Below are 19,119 nucleotides of genomic sequence, written 5' to 3'. Positions count from 1 at the left end.
TTGTTCTTCTTCTTCTCCTTCGGACTCGAATTCAATCTGTTCATGTTTACTTCTGAAAATGTTTTGTGGACATCTATACATATGTACAGGTTTACACATTTACATATCAATGGGATCGTGCAGCAATAATATTAACGACAACTAAACTATGACTGAATGAATGAAACAATGGAGGCATTTTAATAATTCATAGAGGTTTATTGAAGCAGACACATCTCTCAGTTTGGACTCTCTTGCCCCTCAAGACCATAAAGGCCACTGGTCGCCAACTGGAGAGGCTCCTTAAAAGATCTGGCCTTAATGTCCAGCTTGAGGCCTTTAAAGACCATGTGAGGACCTAAAGAAGCTCTTTCTCAAGGCCAAAACACATTACGACTCCACCCTTATTGATAAAGAAATCCAGAATCCTCTTTTCCACCATCAACCGGCTATTTCTCCCCTTTGATGCCCTTTGCCACTCTGATGCTTCCTGGACTTCTCCCAGGCCGAAGTGGATTCTGTCCACCAATAACTATCCACCTACCCTCTGACCGTCTACCGACAGGATGTGGACCCAGATTACCTCATTAACTACCAACCAATCTCCAACCTTCCTTTCTTCAGCAAAATCCTGGAAAGAGCAGTTGCTGCCCGACACCATCAGCACATGTCCCACTATGAGATCTAACCCATTGTGGGACAAATAAAGATATATCTTATCTTATCCAGCACAACTGAAAACCCAAGATGGCGGACCACCCAGTATCACCTTCCTCCTGTCCTCCAAGGATGTGAAAATCAAGAAACCAAGAACATGGACCAGCAAGAATCACCATCCTCCAGTCCTGCATCTGCAGACTGAACCGACCAGCACAACTGAAAACCAATCTCAGTTTGTTGATATTACAAACTATCCCAGTCATGGGATCCTAAACTTAAAAACTCAGAATCCAGCACAACTGAAAACCCAGTGCCCAAAAACAATTACAAACCCTCTTATGGAAATCCAAAAAAGAAAGAATTACTCACTGAAAGACAGAAAAATTTTGTAGTACACCAGGTAAAGTTGCATAGCCAAAAACCCAAAGGTTGGCAGTTCAATTCCAGCTTGGAACAGTGTAAGCATATTTCATTTTTCACAAATACTATTAAAATATAAGAGGACACACATTACGGCATGCAAGTAATATGACGAAGTAGAGAGTTGCAGTCGACGGGTGTCGGCCAGTGCACTGCCTTTGATTCCTCGCCTACACCAGAATCTGAACCGATTCACCACTCTGTCAGAACCGATGGATGTGGGGTGGAAGCAAACCAGAACATCTCAGATGAACTGGGAGGTCTCATCGAGATAATTTTCCACACTTAACCCTTCAATCTGGCTTCAGACCAGAGCACTGATTAAGCACTCATTAAAATCACCAACAATCTCCTCATCACCTCATTGCCACAGATTCCGGCCACATCAGCTCCCTCACTCTCCTCGACCTCTCACAGCCTTTGATAGTTTCTCATATCATCCTCCTCAGCCATCTGTCTGGATACGTTGGCCTCCCCGGTTCATCGCTCTGCTGGCTCCAGTCTTACGTCTCCAACAGGAAACAGTTCATCACCTTCAGAGACTCTTGTTCCCCAAGGCCCCAGTCAAACAAGGTGTACCTCAAGGCTCTGTGCTTGGACCCCTCCTCTTCACAATCTACATGCTCCCCCTTGGCCACGCGGCCTCAGTTTCCACTGTTATGCTGATGATGCACGGCTTTATCTTAGCACCAAACCATCAGCTCTTCCCTCTGTCACTTGTCAACTACCTGAGTGAAATAAAAACTCATGGTCGTGTCCAAGCCGCAGGTCCATCCTCCTCCTCATCTGTAAATCCCTCTATTCTCTCACTATGTAAAGAGCCTTGACATAATGAATGTTAATAAAATGTAATTTAATTAAACAGATGATGTTTTGTTAAGCTCAGTTAAACCAGAGTTTGGGATATTTGTGTGAGATATGAAGTAAATACTTAAGACACCAGCAATATACTCGCACAGTCTAAGTGCTTTAAGTAACGGGATGATTTTAGAGGTGGAGACGTGTGGAGTCTAAAATAACCTAATTGTTTTCACATATTATATAAGCTATTAATTAAGATTCAAGAGTAAAAAAAACAACACTTTTCATGAATTTACTCGGTTGACATTGTGTTAACAAGCCTCCCAGACTCTGCTGCTGCCACAGTCATGTTTCACCATGTGCTGCTGAACACGCCCCCTTTAACCATGCTAATTTCTCCGGGTAAGTTAACACTGACTCAACAGACCGACATCAGAACCACCAGAACCGTTTAACTCAAAGTCCGGCAGAATCAGAGGTCAAACTCTTCAGGCCTCAGCTTGTGTAGATAAACTGTTGTTTGTTCAGCAGCTGTTGGTTAATGAGATGAGTTCGATAAACTTGTCGTCATCATCGTTGTTGTTGTTGTTGTTCACCCTCAGATGAGGTGGTGTCTCGGTGTCAGGCAGCGTTGAATTCATTCAGGTTCCTGTGATGTAACTCCGTCGAATGTCTGACCTCAGATCAGTGACACGTCTGAATAAATTCATACGTCTCAGGACAAAAACATCAAACATCTGACTTTGTTACTAAAAACAGTTTGAACTCGTTTACATGTTTTCATCAGTGACGTCCCCTCAGAGACTTCCTGTTATTTATGGATTCATTTTAATTTTATTTGGATTCATGACTTTTATTTTAACATAATTTTAGTCTTCATCTGAACTGAATCTGGTTCCTGATTCAAGATGGAACACATTTACAAGGTACTTGTACTTTAATGCCAAGGTACTTGGAGTTTATCCATTTCTTGTCACTTGAAACTTCTATTTCACTGAATTCATATAATAAACATGATCAGCTGCAACATCACAACGGTGGTGATAACAATTCTAATGATCATAACATAATGAAATCTGACTTCTGTTCATACTTTTGTATGATTGGCCTGAAGGGTGAAGTATAAATGCTTTTATTCATGTGTAACTTTGACTAAAAGATTTCATGAGTCTACTGTACAACACTATATACTTGTACTACATATACTCCTGTTGTACTGCATCTACTGTTCAGAACTCAATATACTGCGAATGTTCATGTTCTACTCTGTAACTTTAATGCTTGTTAAGCAAAGCTATATACATATGTTTCATGTTATATATCACTATCCAAAAACATACAATATAACGTTTTTACATCACTTCCTGTTTTCACCCTCAGCTCAGATTTTAATGTCCCATACATATGATTATCAAGGTGCCACACACACACACACACACACACACACACACACACACACACACACACACACACACACAGTGGTTGTTTGTTCGTTTCATGTTTCTGTTGATGAATTTAATCATCAAGTTTTCTGCTATAAAACCACAAACTTCTGAGCTGAAAAGATCACGACAAACTGAACAACTAAACTGAGACCAGAACCAGCAGAACCAGATCCAGATCCAGATCCAGATCCAGATCCAGATCCAGACCCAGAACTGAACCTCGACCAGCCATGGACACAGGTGAGACATAAAAATAATTATTAGATCTTCTTCGACGGGACCATTTCATTTGATGGTATATATTATTATCATCTAAAAGTGTATTTCGTTGTTTGTGACAGACAGGTGTGTCTCTCACCTGTCTGTCTGTTTCTTTCTTTCTCTCACGTCTCTCACCTGTCTGTCTGTTTCTGTCTGTCTCTCACGTCTCTCTACTGTCTGTCTGTTTCTTTCTGTCTCTCACGTCTCTGACCTGTCTGTTTGTTTCTGTCCGTCTCTCATGTCTTTCACCTGTCTGTCTGTTTCTGTCTGTTTCTCACGTCTTTCACCTGTCTGTCTGTTTCTGTCTGTTTCTGTCTGTTTCTCACGTCTTTCACCTGTCTGTCTGTTTCTGTCTGTCTCTCACGTCTCTCACCTGTCTGTCTGTTTCTTTCTGTCTCTCACGTCTCTCACCTGTCTGTTTGTTTCTGTCCGTCTCTCATGTCTTTCACCTGTCTGTCTGTTTCTGTCTGTCTCTCACGTCTTTCACCTATCTGTCTGTTTCGTTCTGTCTCTCACGTCTCTCACCTGTCTGTCTGTTTCTGTCTGTCTCTCACGTCTCTAACCTGTCTGTCTGTTTCTGTCCGCCTCTCCCGTCTTTCACCTGTCTGTCTGTTTCTGTCCGTCTCTCACGTCTCTCAACTGTCTGTCTGTTTCTGTCTGTCTCTCACATCTCTCACCTGTCTGTCTGTTTCTATCTGTCTCTCAAGTCTCTCACCTATATGTCTGTCTCTGTCTGTCCCACGTCTCTCACCTGTGTGTCTCACCTGTGTGTCTCTCACCTGTCTGTCTCACGTCTCTCACCTGTGTGTCTCACCTGTCTGTTTCTAACCTGTCTGTCTCTCTGTCAGTTGTTCTCCTGCTGTCCGTCCTGTCTGTGGGCGTGTCCTCTCAGCCAATCACAGATGGGAGTCAGCGACTGTTCTCCATCGCTGTGAGCAAAGTTCAGAACCTTCACCTGATCGCTCAGAAACTCTTGTCTGAGTTCGTAAGTGTCCAGCAGCAAAATATACATGATGTACACAAGGGACACACACACCAGAAAGATGTGTGTGTGCGTGTGTGTGTATTACTGGGTAACTTAGTGTGTATCTCTGTTGTGTATCATTGTGTGTGTGTGTGTGTGTGTCATTGTGAACGACTGTGTGTGTGTTTGTGTGTATCTGCTTATATATTTGTGTGTGTGTGTGTAGGAGTCTCCTCTTCAGACTGAGGATCAGCGTCAAGTCAACAAAATCGTCTTGCAGGTTTATTGTAACTCTGATTACATCATCAGCCCCATCAATAACCACGAGACACAACGCAGTTCTGTGAGTACTAGACAATACCACACAGTAACACACAGTACTACACAGTAACACACAGTACTACACATTAACAAACAGCAATACACAATACTACACAGTAACAAACAGTACTACACAATACTACACAGTAACACACAGTACCACACAGTACTACACATTAACACACAGTACTACACAATACTACACAGCAACACACAGAACTACAAAGTACTACACATTAACACACGATAATACACAGTAACACACGGTACTACACAGTTACACATAGTCCTACACAGTAACACAAAGTAACACATGGTACTACACAGTACTACACAGTAACACACAGTACTACACAGTAACACATAGTACTACACAGTAACACATAGTACTACACAGTAACACACAGAACTACACAGTACCTGAAGTACATATTGAAGTAATATTATGACTGACACAGTGTGTAACAGAAGTACTATCAGATAGTATCGTCATGATAACTTCAGCGTATCGGTGACATGGATTAATTTCATTGGTTCTAGGTTCTGAAGCTGTTATATATCTCTTATCGATTGGTTGAGTCTTGGGAGTTCTCCAGTCGTTCTCTGATCGGAGGTTCTGCTCCGAGGTTCCAGATTCCATCCAAACTGTCTGAGCTGAAAACAGGAATCTTGCTGTTGATCGAGGTGAAAACACATACACATAAATCACACCTAACCATCAGAATAGCTGTCTGACTGACCACCTGACCCTTCAGGCCAATCAGGACGGAGCAGAGGGCTTCCCCGACAGCTCCGCCCTTCAGCTCGCTCCTTATGGAACCTACCACCAGAGTTTCGGAGCCGAGCTGCTGGCCTGCTTCAAGAAGGACATGCACAAGGTGGGGTGGTGGTGGGGCTGGGGGTGATGATGTAATGATGATGTCATGATGATGTGATGATGTAATGATGATAACGTATGTGTGTACAGATGGAGACGTACCTGACAGTGGCTAAATGTCGACTCTCTCCAGAAGCTAACTGCACCCTGTAGCTCCGCCCTCCATTGGTGACGTTATGTTAGCCCACTCTGCTAACTAGCATTACTGTTAGCCTCTGTTGCTACTGCATTCCAAACTGATGATGTCATTGTGATGTCATACTGTCAGCATGTGAAATAAAGGGTCTTGACTCTGCTTTTACGTCTCTTTTATTGTCTGAAATACAAAGAAGTTTGACCTCTGACTGAACTCAGAGTTAAAGGGTTCTTCAATGGGGGTTAGGGGTAGGGGTCCATCTATCCATTATCTTGGGGGGTCTGAACCAATCACAGCTGTTGGCTGCAAGGCGGGTTCACCCTGGAGGTCGCCAACGTATCGCAGGGCAACAGAGACAAACAACCATTCATGCTCATCCAGAGAGAGGGTTAGCCTTAGGGGTTAGGAGTTAACCCTAGCCCAGAGAAAACCAAGAGAGAACCCAAAGAGATCCAAGAGAGAACCAAGAGAGAACCCAGAGAGATCCCAGAGAGAACCAAGAGAGAACCCAAAGAGAACCTAGAGAGAACCAAGATAGAGCCCAGAGAAAACCAAGAGAGAACACAGAAAGAACTAAGAGAGAACCCAGAGAGAACCAAGATAGAGCCCAGAGAAAACCAAGAGAGAACCCAGAGAGATCCAAGAGAGAACAAAGAGAGAACCCAGAGAGATCCCAGAGAGAAGCAAGAGAGAGTCCAGAGAGAACCTAGAGAGAACCCAGAAAGAACCAAGAGTGAACCCAGAGAGAACCCAGAGAGAACCAAGAGTGAACCCAGAGAGAACCAAGAGCGAACCAAGAGAGAGCCCAGAAAGATCCCAGAGAGAGCCCAGAGAGAACCAAGAGCGAACCAAGAGCAACCCAGAGAGAGCCCAGAAAGAGCCCAGAGAGAACCCAGAGTGAACCAAGAGTAAATCTGGAGAGAACCAAGAGAGAGCCCAGAGAGAACCCAGAGAGAGCCCAGAAAGATCCCAGAGAGAGCCCAGAGAGAACCAAGAGCGAACCAAGAATGAACCCAGAGAGAACCAAGAGAGACCCCATAGAGAACCCAGAGAGAGCCCAGAGAGAACCAAGAGAGAACCAAGAGCGAACCAAGACAAAGGCCAGAGAGAGCCCAGAAAGAGCCCAGAGAGAACCCAGAGAGAACCCAGAGAGAACCAAGAGCGAACCAAGAGCGAACCCAGAGAGAACCCAGAAAGAGCCCAGAGAGGACCAAGAGCGAACCAATAGCAAATCCAGCGAGAACCAAGAGAGAGCCCAGAGAGAACCCAGAGAGAACCAAGAGAGAACCCAGAAAGAACCAAGAGCTAACCCAGAGAGAACCCAGAGAGAGCCCAGAGAGAACCCAGAGAGAACCCAGAGATAACCAGGTGTGAAGAACTCCAATTCCATTCAATTTTATTTGTATATCGCCAAATTATTATCTCAAGGCTCTTTACATAGTGAGGTCAGGACCTCGTGACCTTGTGACCTCACAGTATTACAGAGAAATACAACAGTTCAGACTCTGGAGAGACAAAACTCTTCTAACAGGAAGAAATCTAACACAACCAGAACCAGAACTTCTGCTTTAATCTCTTTCAGAATCATTCTTTTGATTACAATAATAATACTGACACTAATAGATTCAATGGCTTTGTTAATAATAATAATAATAATAATAATAATAATGATAATAATAATAACACATTTGGATCCTGCAGCTCTGGAGTCAGAGATTCACTAAGAGAGAGAGAGAAAACATAAGTAAAAGTTAATGACGTGGGATGTAAATACATGGAGAGAGAGCGAGAACTCACAACAACCCCGCTCTCCAAACACTAATCAGAGTCAATCAAATCTTAACAAAATGTAAAGAAACCTATCTGGAACATTGGAAAGAAGAAACTAAAATCCAAAATGTTATCTGGTCCTAAAAAGAGATGATGAATGAGCAGAACATCTCTCTACTGTCAGAGAAAGATCCTGACCAGGTCCAGGCTCAGTGACACAAACTGACCATCGAAACAGGAAGATACAAAAAAACATTGCAACCAGAAGAAAACAGGTGTGTGGTCACTGGTCCACAGGTGAGGTTGGGGCGGAGATGCACTTTCTCCTACACTGTAAAACATTCAGCAAAACAAGGAAGAGTTAGATTTCAAAGAGCTCAACGACGTCTCACAACTAAAGAAACTCATGAAAGAAGGAGACAGAGCAAATGTTGCTGCGCAATATGTTTTAACATGCCATGACCTGAGGGACAGTGAATGACCGACACACACACACACACACACACACACACACACACACACACACACACACACACTGTTTATACTGTATATATAATGAATATAATCCATCTTAATGTTGTGTTAATGTTTGTTGTGTTCTGTCCGAATGCTCGTACAATTGTATGTTAATGCTTTGGCAAGATTGTTATTAAAAATTGCATGCCAATAAAGATTTTTGAATTGAACTGAATTGAATTGAGAGGGAGGGAGAGGGAGAGAGAGAGAGAGGGAGAGAGAGAGAGAGAGAGTGGTGGATGATGGGAGTTCCCAGAAGTCTCGGCCTCTAGCAGCAGAACTAAGAGATGGTTCAGCTCCAACTATAATCTTCATCAAAGAGGAAGTTTTAGACCTGGGAGCTGGTTCCAGAGGGGAGGAGCCTGCGAGGGGAGGAGCCTGGTGGCTGAAGGTTCTACTTCCTGTTCTGCTCATACAGACTCTAGAACCACAAGTTGTCCTGAGAAGTGATCTGTTGGATAATATGAACTTACTCTGTCAGATATGACGGAGTCTGATTATTAATGTCTTTGTAGGTGAGGAGCAGGAGTTTAAAGAAAGACCCTGGCTGGTCTGAACCGAGATGTGAACCAAGAACCTTCTAGCTGTGAGAACATTGTCAACAGATCCCAGATAATATGAGTGAGAGGTTTATTATTATCAAGAAGGGACATTTCATTCTTTTTACATATTAAATTGTTTGCCTTAGGACACAGTTCATGATTTTTCATATTTACATTCCCTTTATCAGACGTATTCAATTAGAAACGTAGCAATTACACTGATCATATTTAACTTTCTTCCTAATTGGTCCCAGGTTACATTATTATGAACATGGACTGTAATATGAGGTTATGTATGTTTATTCATATTATTTCATTTGTAAGTACATATTTGTAAGTTAAGTGGTGCAGAGTCTCTATAGTTTCATATTAATCTTTGATTCGCCTAATGTCACGTGACAAGACAGCGGAAGCTTTCTGAGGCGCCGCTAGGGGGCGCTGCTTCTACGGCTCTTTTCGTCGACGGTCGTTCCTTTCCGCCCCGGCCTGCTGCCATCCTCGGAAACGTTCGGCTGAGTTCGGCCGCTAACGGTCGGTGTGTTCAAATCTTCGGTTACAGCTCGTCCTGGAGACACAAGTAAAGAAAGAGCCGAGAGAAACGAGGGAGAACAGACGACGGGAACAGATAGACGGCGTCTCCGAGCGGGATGACGGTGCTGCAGGAACCTGTCCAGGTAACAACGAACCTCCAGGAACCGAGTATTGATGGAGCCGCTGCCGTGTTCTCGGTCCCGGCCTCAACTGCTGGTCAGCGACTGGTCAGCCGGCTGTGAGAGCTTTTCCCCCGCCACAGGCCTCCAGCCGGCGCTGAGGACGCGGAGCGTTCGATTTGTCTAATTCTGTTCAAACGATCGTTACAATGTGGCCTGTTCGCTCCTGGTTCTGCTTGGATCCAGACCTCAACACTGTGCTAGTTCGTTTGCTAATGTCAGCTTGGTAATTCTTCAACACGGCCATTACCAGACTGCCTTTAAAAAGCTGTTCAGTCGAATTTTCCAGAGCTGTGGCTGTAAGTACCCAGAGGATGGAACAGATCTGTGGGTCCTGTGTGATCCGCTCGGGGCCGCTCGTCGCTTCGGCACCGGTCCGAGGAGCAGATGAACCTTGAATCACCGGATAATACAACACTGATGTAGCATGTTGGTCTCATGATGGGTCTCTGCTGAGGTCAACATGCAGGCGACGGACGGCGCTGCGAGCGACAACACTTATTGAAGTTGATATTGTTCCGAAACGACGCGCACGAGGGCGAGGTTCTGTTCGCCGAAGTGATCGGGGGACTGCGATGGTTGTTTATATGACTGATACGAAGGGTTTGATTCGCTGATGAGTCGTTCAATACGAAACAGCTCCATTTCAAATGGAGTCTTGTATTATTAGCTTTGCTAATGCTAAGAGCAGAGTTGTGTTAGCTGCTAACTCCGCGTCTGAGGTCCAGTCGAGCGGCTCCAGTCCGCAGAACTCCCCCTTCACAGTTCACTAGTGAACATGGAGGTTTGTTGAGGTTTATTCTGTTTGTATTTGTAGTCTGACTTGTAGAGCGGCCACCTCAGTCTGGAGGAAGTTAGCCAACAGCTAGTTAGCTTCTTGTTGCTAACGCTAGCAAATGTCTGCCGGCAGCTGGTGAACGTGAACATTGTCCATCAGCTGAGTCGCTGCCATGTTCACCGCTCAGTCAACATCTCCTGGTCACAGGTATGGTTGTGACGTCATGCCTCTGAGGTAAACAGTGATTGAGTGACGTGTTGACACGTAAAGTGACGTCCTTCATCATGTTAAGACAGTCTCAGTTAGGATCAACACAGGTGATCGTACAGAGGTGGACAGGGATACACAGGTTACCAGGTTCAACTGGTAAATCACCATGGTAATTGATGCTGTTCCTCTGAGAGCATCAACTTCTGACCAATCAGAGGGGATCATTCTACAGGATCCTGCCTGTGTGTTACTGTGTGTGTGTGTGTGTGTGTTACTGTCTGTCTCTGTGTGTGTGTTACTGTCTGTGTGTGTGTGTGTGTGTGTGTGTGTGCGTGTGTGTGTGTGTGTGTTACTGTCTGTGTGTGTGTGTGTGTGTGTGTTACTGTCTGTGTGTTACTGTCTGTCTCTGTGTGTGTGTGTGTGTTACTGTCTGTCTCTCTGTGTGTGTGTGTGTGTGTGTGTGTGTGTGTGTGTGTGTTACTGTTTGTGTGTGCATGTGTGTGTGTTACTGTCTGTGTGTGTGTTACTGTCTGTGTGTGCGTGTGTGTGTGTTACTGTCTGTGTGTGTGTCTGTGTGTGTGTGTGTGTGTGTGTGTGTGTGTGTGTGTGTGTGTGTGTGTGTGTGTGTGTGTGTGTGTGTGTGTGTTACTGTCTGTGTGTGTTACTGTCTGTGTGTGTTACTGTCTGTGTGTGTGTTACTGTCTGTGTGTGCGTGTGTGTGTGTTACTGTCTGTGTGTGTGCGTGTGTGTGTGTTACTGTCTGTGTGAGTGTGTGTGTGTGTGTGTTACTGTCTGTGTGTTACTGTCTGTGTGTGCGTGTGTGTGTGTGTTACTGTCTGTGTGTGCGTGTGTGTGTTACTGTCTGTGTGAGTGTGTGTGTGTGTGTGTGTGTGTGTGTGTGTGTGTGTGTGTGTGAGTGTGTGTGTGTGTGTGTGTGTGTGTTACTGTCTGTGTGTGCGTGTGTGTGTGTTACTGTCTGTGTGTGTGTTACTGTCTGTGTGTGCGTGTGTGTGTTACTGTCTGTGTGAGTGTGTGTGTGTGTGTGTGTGTGTTACTGTCTGTGTGTGTGTGTGTGTGTGTGTGTGTGTGTGTGTGTGTTACTGTCTGTGTGTGTGTGTGTGTTACTGTCTGTGTGTGTGCGTGTGTGTGTGTTACTGTCTGTGTGTGTGTGTCTGTGTGTGTGTGTGTGTGTGTGTGTGTGTGTGTGTGTGTGTGTGTGTGTGTGTGTGTGTGTGTGTGTGTGTGTGTGTGTGTGTGTGTGTGACGTTCATGACTAGTTATGATGTTGAAGATGTTGACGTGTCTTTGCTCAGGCTGCAGTGTGGCAGGCTCTGAACCACTACGCCTACCTGGACGCTGTTTTCCTTGCTGAGAGACTCTACGCTGAAGGTAACATCTGTCTGTCTGTCTGTTTGTCTGTCTGTCAGTGAGGTCAGAGTAGGCTCTCTACCTGTTGGCTACATGTTGACCTGTCTACCTGTCTGTCTGTCTGTCTGTCAGTGAGGTCAGAGGAGGCTCTCTACCTATTGGCTACGTGTTATTATCGCTCGGGGAAGCCATACAAAGCGTACCGGCTTCTGAAGGCTCACAGCTGCTCCACACCACAGGTTCGATTCCTGTTGGCAAAATGCTGCGTTGAACTGAGCAAGTAAGAACACACACACACACACACACATATCAAAAGGTTTCAACATTAAGCTATTTCCCAATTCAGGGCCCACATGTTTTGGGACATGGTCTACAGGCCGGCAGAGGCAGAGGTCCTTGTTGGTCTTCGTTGGCCTATAAATACACTATAAAATAGATGATTATCTTAAATTGAGAAATATCGTGAATAACAAAGCAAGATGTCATCAAATTGTAAGTGAAAAGATGAAGATGATGCTCGTCTGAACATTTATTTTTGCAAAAGTGAGTGTGTTAATGTATATATATATATATATACATACATGCATACATACATATATGTATTAGGGATGAAATGGTTAGCGATTTGCCCAAATTTTAATTATCATTCAAGCCGCGGTAGATTACCTCAGTAAATATTGTCCAGCTCTGTTAGTAACAGGGTTTGTCGTGGATCAGAGTCCTGTTCTGTCCAGGAACTCTGTCAAGCTGTCGTGGTCAGACTACGCCTCCTACTGTGGAAAGTTGGACAAAGCACAATTTGGTTTTCAGTGCCCCAAGCTCAATGCATGATGGGATATATCGCTTGGTTAGTGACCATCGGTTGTACACTACTTTTCACAATGCATTGTGGGATATAATGAGTTCACTACATAGGGTGTAAGAAATGTCAGCTCCTCACTATGAAGTGAGTCGTGGTGATTTCAGACATCAGGTCAGACTCACAGTGGGAGGGGGCGTGGCCGACCTGAATGAAACTCATATGTATCTACCTGTTTGTCCACCTGTCGCTCTCCATCTCTCTACCTGTCTGTCTCTCAGGCTAGCTGAAGGAGAACAGGTACTGATTGGTGGAGTGCTAAACAAACAGAAGAGTCAAGATGACATCATCACAGAGTTTGGAGACTCCGCCTCATTCACGCTGTCGTTACTGGGACACATCTACTGGTATCAAACCAATTAACATGTCTCTCTCTCTCTCTGAATTGTCTGTCTCTGATCTGTCTCTCTCTGACTCTGACCGGTCTCTCTCTGACCCGTCTTTCTCTCTCTCCCTCTCTTGCTCTGACCTGTCTGTCTCTCTCTCTGTGTGTCTGACCTGTCCGTCTGTCTGTCTGTCTGTCTGTCTCTTTCTCTCTCTCTCTCTGAGCAGCAAGACAGATCGTGTTGCTAAAGGTGCAGAGTGTTTCCAGAGAAGTTCAACTCTCAATCCGTTCCTCTGGTCGCCTTTCCAGAACCTTTGTCACCTAGGTAACGACCACGCCCGCACACACACGTACGCACGCACGCACACACAGGCCGGCTGGTGAGTCTTTGATCATGTGGGTTTTCTTTTCGTTCTGTGTTTTCAGGAGAGAAACCAGATCCAGATCAGGTCTTCAGGTTGTCGTCTCTACAGAACTATTCTGTAGCCCCGCCCCACCCATCTATTAGCCCCGCCCAGAACCCCTCCCATCGTCTAGACACCGCCCTGATGGAGACGCCTCAGGACACGCTGGTACACAATACTAACACACCTCATGTGATCAGATTACAGTGGTCTGGTACACATATTACATCATGCATGGTAATCTGATTGAATAGTCAGATTACTGGTCCAGATTATGACTTTGTACCTTTTTAATTGTTATTGATACATTTGACTCCTTTCATTCAATCCTGTGACATTGTGTATTTGTGTTTCTGAACATCTTCTCTCATCCAGGAGTTGAATCGTCTGAATCTAGAATCATCTAATGGAAAGCTGACGTCTGATTTGTCGGTTTCCTACATTGACTCCTCCCTCATCTCCCCGGAGACCGGCTCCCTACTGGGTAACACTGTTTCAATTGCATCAGCTGGTTCCTTATTGGCTAAACAGAACAAGCCCAAGAGTGGGAGAAGCTTACTGGGAGGACCCGCTGCACTCAGTCCGCTGACACCTAGGTGAGTGACACACCTGAACATAAAAATACATACACCAATAAACCACACACAACCTTAACTGTGTGTGTGTGTGTGTGTGTGTGTGTGTGTGTGTGTGTGTGTGTGTGTGTGTGTGTGTGTGTGTGTGTGTGTGTGTGTGTGTGTGTGTGTGTGTGTGTGTGTGTGTGTGTGTGTGTGTGTGTGTGTGTGTGTGTGTGTGTGTGTGTGTGTGTGTGTTTGTGTGTGTGTGTGTGTAGTTTTGGAATCCTTCCCCTGGAGCCCAGCCCTGGAGACCCCACATATCTACAGAACTATTCAGCTACCATGGAAACGCAAACTACAGCCCCAAACAAGAAGGTAAACACACAAGATCGATCATGTTGAGTACATAAATTTGTCGATTTGCATACAATTCGTTGACAAAATGCACTATTTACGTTCATCCCCAATGATGAACGCTCCCGTACTCGGGTTTGCAGAAAATGAATGCAGAAAAGGTGCTTTTCTTAGCACTCTACAGCCATATCTCACCAAATCAGCACCCGAATAAGAGAAAAACAAACAAACTACGTCTTACCTATGATGTTTTGTCACGATAAATTGTGCTTTGATCCACAAATCCGCTGCCGAAACACCTGGACACATGTTACAGCTGGACACCTGGAAACATCTGGACGTCTAGAAACACCTAGACACAGGTTACAGCTGGATGTCTGGAAACATCTGGACGTCTCGAAAGACCTAGACACAGGTTACAGCTGGATGCCTGGAAACATCTGGACACAGGTTGCACCTGGATGTCTGGAAAACATATGGATATCTGGAAACATCTGGAAAGGTTCCAGCTGAACGTCTGGAAACACCTGGAAAGGTTTCAGCTGGATGTCTGGAAACACCCGGACACAGGTTGCAGCTGGACGTCTGGAAACACCTGGATAACTGTAACACTCTGCTGCTGCCTTTCTGTCTCTCTTCACATCTGTCTTTGTCCTCGCCTGCCTGTCTCTCTCTGTCTGTCTTTGTCCTCGCCTGGTTGTCTCTCTCTGTCTGTCTTTGTCCTCACCTGCCTGTCTTTCTCTCAGTCTGTTTCCAGGATCAGCCAGTCAAAGTCTGTCTTCAGTCAGAGTGGAAACAGCAGAGATGTTCTCCCTATCCCCTTCAACCAATCACAGACCTCCGCTCCACACACCAGGTAACTGTAATAAATCACAGGGGTGTATCTAGGTCAGGTAGGCACAGAGACAGACAGTTGATATTCATTTAGGTCTCTCTGACGACCCGTCTGTCTGACGACCTGTCTCGGATGACTGGTCTGTCTCTGTGTTACCTGTCTGTCTGATTGCCTGTTTGTCTCTCAGTTTTACCTGTCTGTCTGACGACATGTCTCTGATGACCGGTCTGTCTCTCATTGTTGTCTGTCTGTTTGATGACTTTTCTGTCTCTCAGTGGCTCTCCTCAGGTCCTCAGTCCCAGTATGTCTGGTCCTCCAAATGTTCAACCCAGAAGAAGCTCAAGACTGTTCACTAGTGCCAGCTCTACTGCCAAGGTACTGCATCGCAGCAGTAATACCGCAGTACTTAAATACTGCACCGCAGCAGTAATACCGCAGTACTTGAATACTGCACCTTAGCAGTAATGCCACAGTACGTCCTCACAGTACTACAGTACTGTAGTATGTTGCAGTATCCTCACAGTACTACAGTACTGTAGTAGTATGTTGCAGTACTCACCTCACAGTACTACAGTACAGCTGAACAGTGTCTCTGTCTCTGCAGGAGAACAGCAAGAAGTTAAAGATGAAGTTTCCCACAAAAATCCCAAACAGGAAAACTAAATGTAAAACAGCAAAGACGTCAAACAGCAGCAACCTGAACGACAGTCTGGACATTCTGAGACTGGATCCTGGTCTGAGTCTCCCGGACGCCAAGATCCCCCAGCACCAGAGGGCGGCCGCAGGTACGAGTACTACCACATACATGTAGGTACAAGTACTACCACCTACATGAAGGTACGAGTACTACCGCGTACATGAAGTCAGTGTGGAGGCAGGGGGAACCAGGTCACTGTTAGCTAGGGATGTTCTGATTCCCATACCAGGATCTCAAATGTCTATACTGATGAAAATGCTGGATCGGGCATCGGCGAGGACGTTAATCTATGTCTGATACTGCGTCTTTAAAGTACTCTCACCATGATAAAACTGCTTTTACCGGCGTGAAAATTTTACAAATTGCTGGCATTTTCTCTTGGGTTAGTACTTTTTTTTTTAATGCACTGGTATCAGATCGGTACTCGTATCGGTATCAGGAACATCTATAGTGTGTTTGCCCACTTGACCCTCTTCCTGCTGGACCCTGAGGTGTACTCAGGTCTTCTCCATTATGTCCTGGGTCTGTCCTCCTCAGGACGGCGTCCAGGAGGATCCTGATCAGAGGACATGGTTGGGGTCAGGAGGCCAGGTCACTACCTAAAGTTCATTAAGAGGTTCAGGAGGAAGAATCCACAAACACCTGTCTCTGGATTCAGGTTACACCTGAACCTGAATCCACTGTGGTTTCTGCTTTGACCATCTGTAGTCGTAACAGGAAGTTGTATATAAACATGTCTGCCCTCTTTGTGTGTGCTCAGACAGTGTGATGGCATTGTTACGGGAACTGGGGCGTGGTTACCAGGCGCTGTGCTCCTACAACTGCAAAGAAGCCATCAACATCCTGACCTCCCTCCCTCCCCAGCACTACAACACCGGCTGGGTCCTCACTCACATTGGCAGGGCCTACTTTGAGCTGGCCGAGTACACACAGGTAACACCTGACACACAGCGGTAACACAGCTGTAACACCTGACACACACACACACACACACACACACACACACACACACACACACAGCTGTAACACCTGACACACACACACATCGGTAACACCTGACACACACACAGCTGTAACACCTGACACACATCGGTAACACCTGACACACACAGCTGTAACACCTGACACACACAGCTGTAACACCTGACACACATCGGTAACACCTGACACACACACAGCTGTAACACCTGACACACATCGGTAACACCTGACACACACACAGCTGTAACACCTGACACACATCGGTAACACCTGACACACACACAGCTGTAACACCTGACACACATCGGTAACACCTGGCACACACACACAGCTGTAACACCTGACACATCGGTAACACCTGGCACACACACACAGCTGTAACACCTGACACACATCGGTAACACCTGACACACACACAGCTGTAACACCTGACACACATCAGTAACACCTGACACATCTGTAACATCTGACACACAGCGCTTACAATCAGGTGACACGTTGTGTGTGTCTGTAGGCCGAGCGTCTGTTCAGCGAGGTTCGCAGGATCGAGTCGTTCAGAGTTGAAGGGATGGAGATTTATTCGACGACGCTGTGGCACCTGCAGAAAGATGTGGCGCTGTCCGCCCTGTCCAAGGACCTGACCGACATGGACAAGAACTGTCCTGAGGTGAGACACGCGGTCTGTTACCTGTCTGACCACTTGGCTGTTCCCTGTCTGACCACCCGTCTCTCTGCAGGCCTGGTGTGTAGCAGGAAACTGTTTCAGTCTGCAGAGGGAGCATGACATCGCCATTAAGTTCTTCCAGAGAGCCATCCAGGTGAGCTGCTGTTATCATGTTTACCCCTGTTACTGTAACCATGGTTACCAAGGTGAGGGTGTGAGAAACAGAACACGGGCCGAGGTAAAGGGCATCACATACGAGGTAATTCACCTCTTGAGAAGTCCCTGTGATTGTCTTCCTTTTCATGGGTCAGCTAACTCTTCAATGTCCTCCTGTCTGTCTGTCTGGCCTCCTTTCTCTCCTTTTAAACCCGTCTCACTCTCTCTGTACCTGTCTCTCTCTCAGGTGGACCCGGGCTTTGCGTATGCGTACACTCTGTTGGGTCATGAGTTTGTTCTGACAGAGGAGTTGGACCGAGCGCTTGCCTGCTTCCGTAATGCCATCAGAGTCAACAACAGACACTACAATGCATGGTACGGTCACCATGGTAACCACAACTGTACACAACACAAGCATTCGCAGAGCATGTTACCAGGAAGCCAGATCGACATTCAGTCAACAGCAACACAAAGTAACTGATGATACAAATGAACTTGTGTGTTTTTGTGTCTCTGCTCTCAGGTACGGTCTCGGGATGATTTACTACAAACAGGAAAAATTCAACTTGGCAGAAATCCACTTCAAGAAAGCTCTGAGCATCAACCCCCAGAGCTCCGTGCTGCTCTGCCACATCGGAGTCGTACGTTAGCATATGAACAACTGCCCTCTTAGCATTTGTAGTATCCTCCGTTCAGAACAACTGCCCTGTTAGCATGTGTAGCATCCTCCATTCTTCCATTCTGTGTGTGTGTGTGTGTGTGTGTGTGTGTGTGTGTGTGTGTGTGTGTGTGTGTGTGTGTGTGTGTGTGTGTGTGTGTGTGTGTGTGTGTGTGTGTGTGTGTGTGTGTGTGTGTGTGTGTGTGTGTGTGTGTGTGTGTGTGTGTGTGTGTGTGTGTGTGTGTGTGTGTGTGTGTGTGTGTGTGTGTGTGTGTGTGTGTGTGTAGGTGCAGCATGCGTTGAAGAAGTCCGATGCAGCTTTAGAGACTCTGAACCGAGCCATCGGGATTGATCCCAAAAATCCGCTCTGCAAGTTCCACCGAGCATCAATTCTGTTTGCCAACGACAAGTACAAGGTAATCAATACTGATCAATAATAAACGTACTTTATATCATACACGTATGTTTACAGTTAACATGGTTACCAAAAAAGATGTCTCTCTCTTTCTCTCTCTCTGACCTGTCTCTCTCTCTCTGTGTGTTTTTTTTTTTCATTTCATTTGTAGAGGACCGTGATGTTCTCTGGTGAATCTTAATAAACATTGTGTTTTAAAAATCAAAAAATCTCTGACCTGTCTGTCTCTCTCTCTCTGGAGGAAGAGCTCATCTTTCACTCTGTGTTTTTATCACTTTATTTATTAAATACATTAATTTATTCATATTTTTTTTTCAAAATGTCTCTCTCTCTCTCTCTCTCTCTCTGACCTGTCTGTCTGTCTCATTCTCTCTTTGTAAAAAAAAACGTGATGTTCTGATGATTTTTTAATAAAAGTTGTTCTAAATCTAAAATCTCTGTCTGTCTGTCTGTCTG

At 45.4% G+C, this 19,119-nt stretch overlaps 2 protein-coding genes across 3 annotated transcripts in view; both read left to right on the top strand.

Annotated features, from left to right (window-relative positions):
- The first annotated feature begins 3,412 nt into the window (after positions 1-3,412).
- gh1 (growth hormone 1) lies at positions 3,413-6,023 on the top strand. Its single transcript, XM_035616028.2, has 6 exons — positions 3,413-3,545; positions 4,415-4,551; positions 4,757-4,873; positions 5,392-5,535; positions 5,607-5,729; positions 5,819-6,023. Exons 1-6 carry the CDS (start codon positions 3,536-3,538, stop codon positions 5,879-5,881), a joined length of 594 nt encoding a protein of 197 aa, XP_035471921.1. The 5' UTR covers positions 3,413-3,535; the 3' UTR covers positions 5,882-6,023.
- Positions 6,024-9,155: 3,132 nt separating this feature from the next.
- cdc27 (cell division cycle 27) overlaps positions 9,156-19,119 on the top strand; it is a 12,678-nt gene continuing 2,714 nt past the window's right edge. The window contains exons 1-17 of one of the 2 annotated variants that reach the window (XM_035615466.2): positions 9,156-9,366; positions 11,704-11,779; positions 11,891-12,038; positions 12,839-12,964; positions 13,170-13,267; positions 13,369-13,514; positions 13,722-13,942; positions 14,179-14,278; positions 15,004-15,113; positions 15,368-15,467; positions 15,697-15,877; positions 16,550-16,722; positions 17,285-17,437; positions 17,508-17,588; positions 17,838-17,965; positions 18,114-18,231; positions 18,536-18,664. In XM_035615466.2, the coding sequence (XP_035471359.1) occupies positions 9,340-9,366; positions 11,704-11,779; positions 11,891-12,038; positions 12,839-12,964; positions 13,170-13,267; positions 13,369-13,514; positions 13,722-13,942; positions 14,179-14,278; positions 15,004-15,113; positions 15,368-15,467; positions 15,697-15,877; positions 16,550-16,722; positions 17,285-17,437; positions 17,508-17,588; positions 17,838-17,965; positions 18,114-18,231; positions 18,536-18,664 (2,115 nt within the window). In that variant the 5' untranslated portion in view covers positions 9,156-9,339. The remainder of the gene's footprint in view (positions 9,367-11,703; positions 11,780-11,890; positions 12,039-12,838; positions 12,965-13,169; positions 13,268-13,368; positions 13,515-13,721; positions 13,943-14,178; positions 14,279-15,003; positions 15,114-15,367; positions 15,468-15,696; positions 15,878-16,549; positions 16,723-17,284; positions 17,438-17,507; positions 17,589-17,837; positions 17,966-18,113; positions 18,232-18,535; positions 18,665-19,119) is intronic. The other variant, XM_035615467.2, reaches the window with a different exon arrangement.

Source organism: Scophthalmus maximus, chromosome 17, assembly GCF_022379125.1.
Source record: "Scophthalmus maximus strain ysfricsl-2021 chromosome 17, ASM2237912v1, whole genome shotgun sequence".
In the NCBI taxonomy this organism is placed as follows: domain Eukaryota; kingdom Metazoa; phylum Chordata; class Actinopteri; order Pleuronectiformes; family Scophthalmidae; genus Scophthalmus; species Scophthalmus maximus.
The sequence above is the reverse complement of the archived record's forward strand: the minus strand, read 5'-3'. Positions and strand labels throughout refer to the sequence as shown.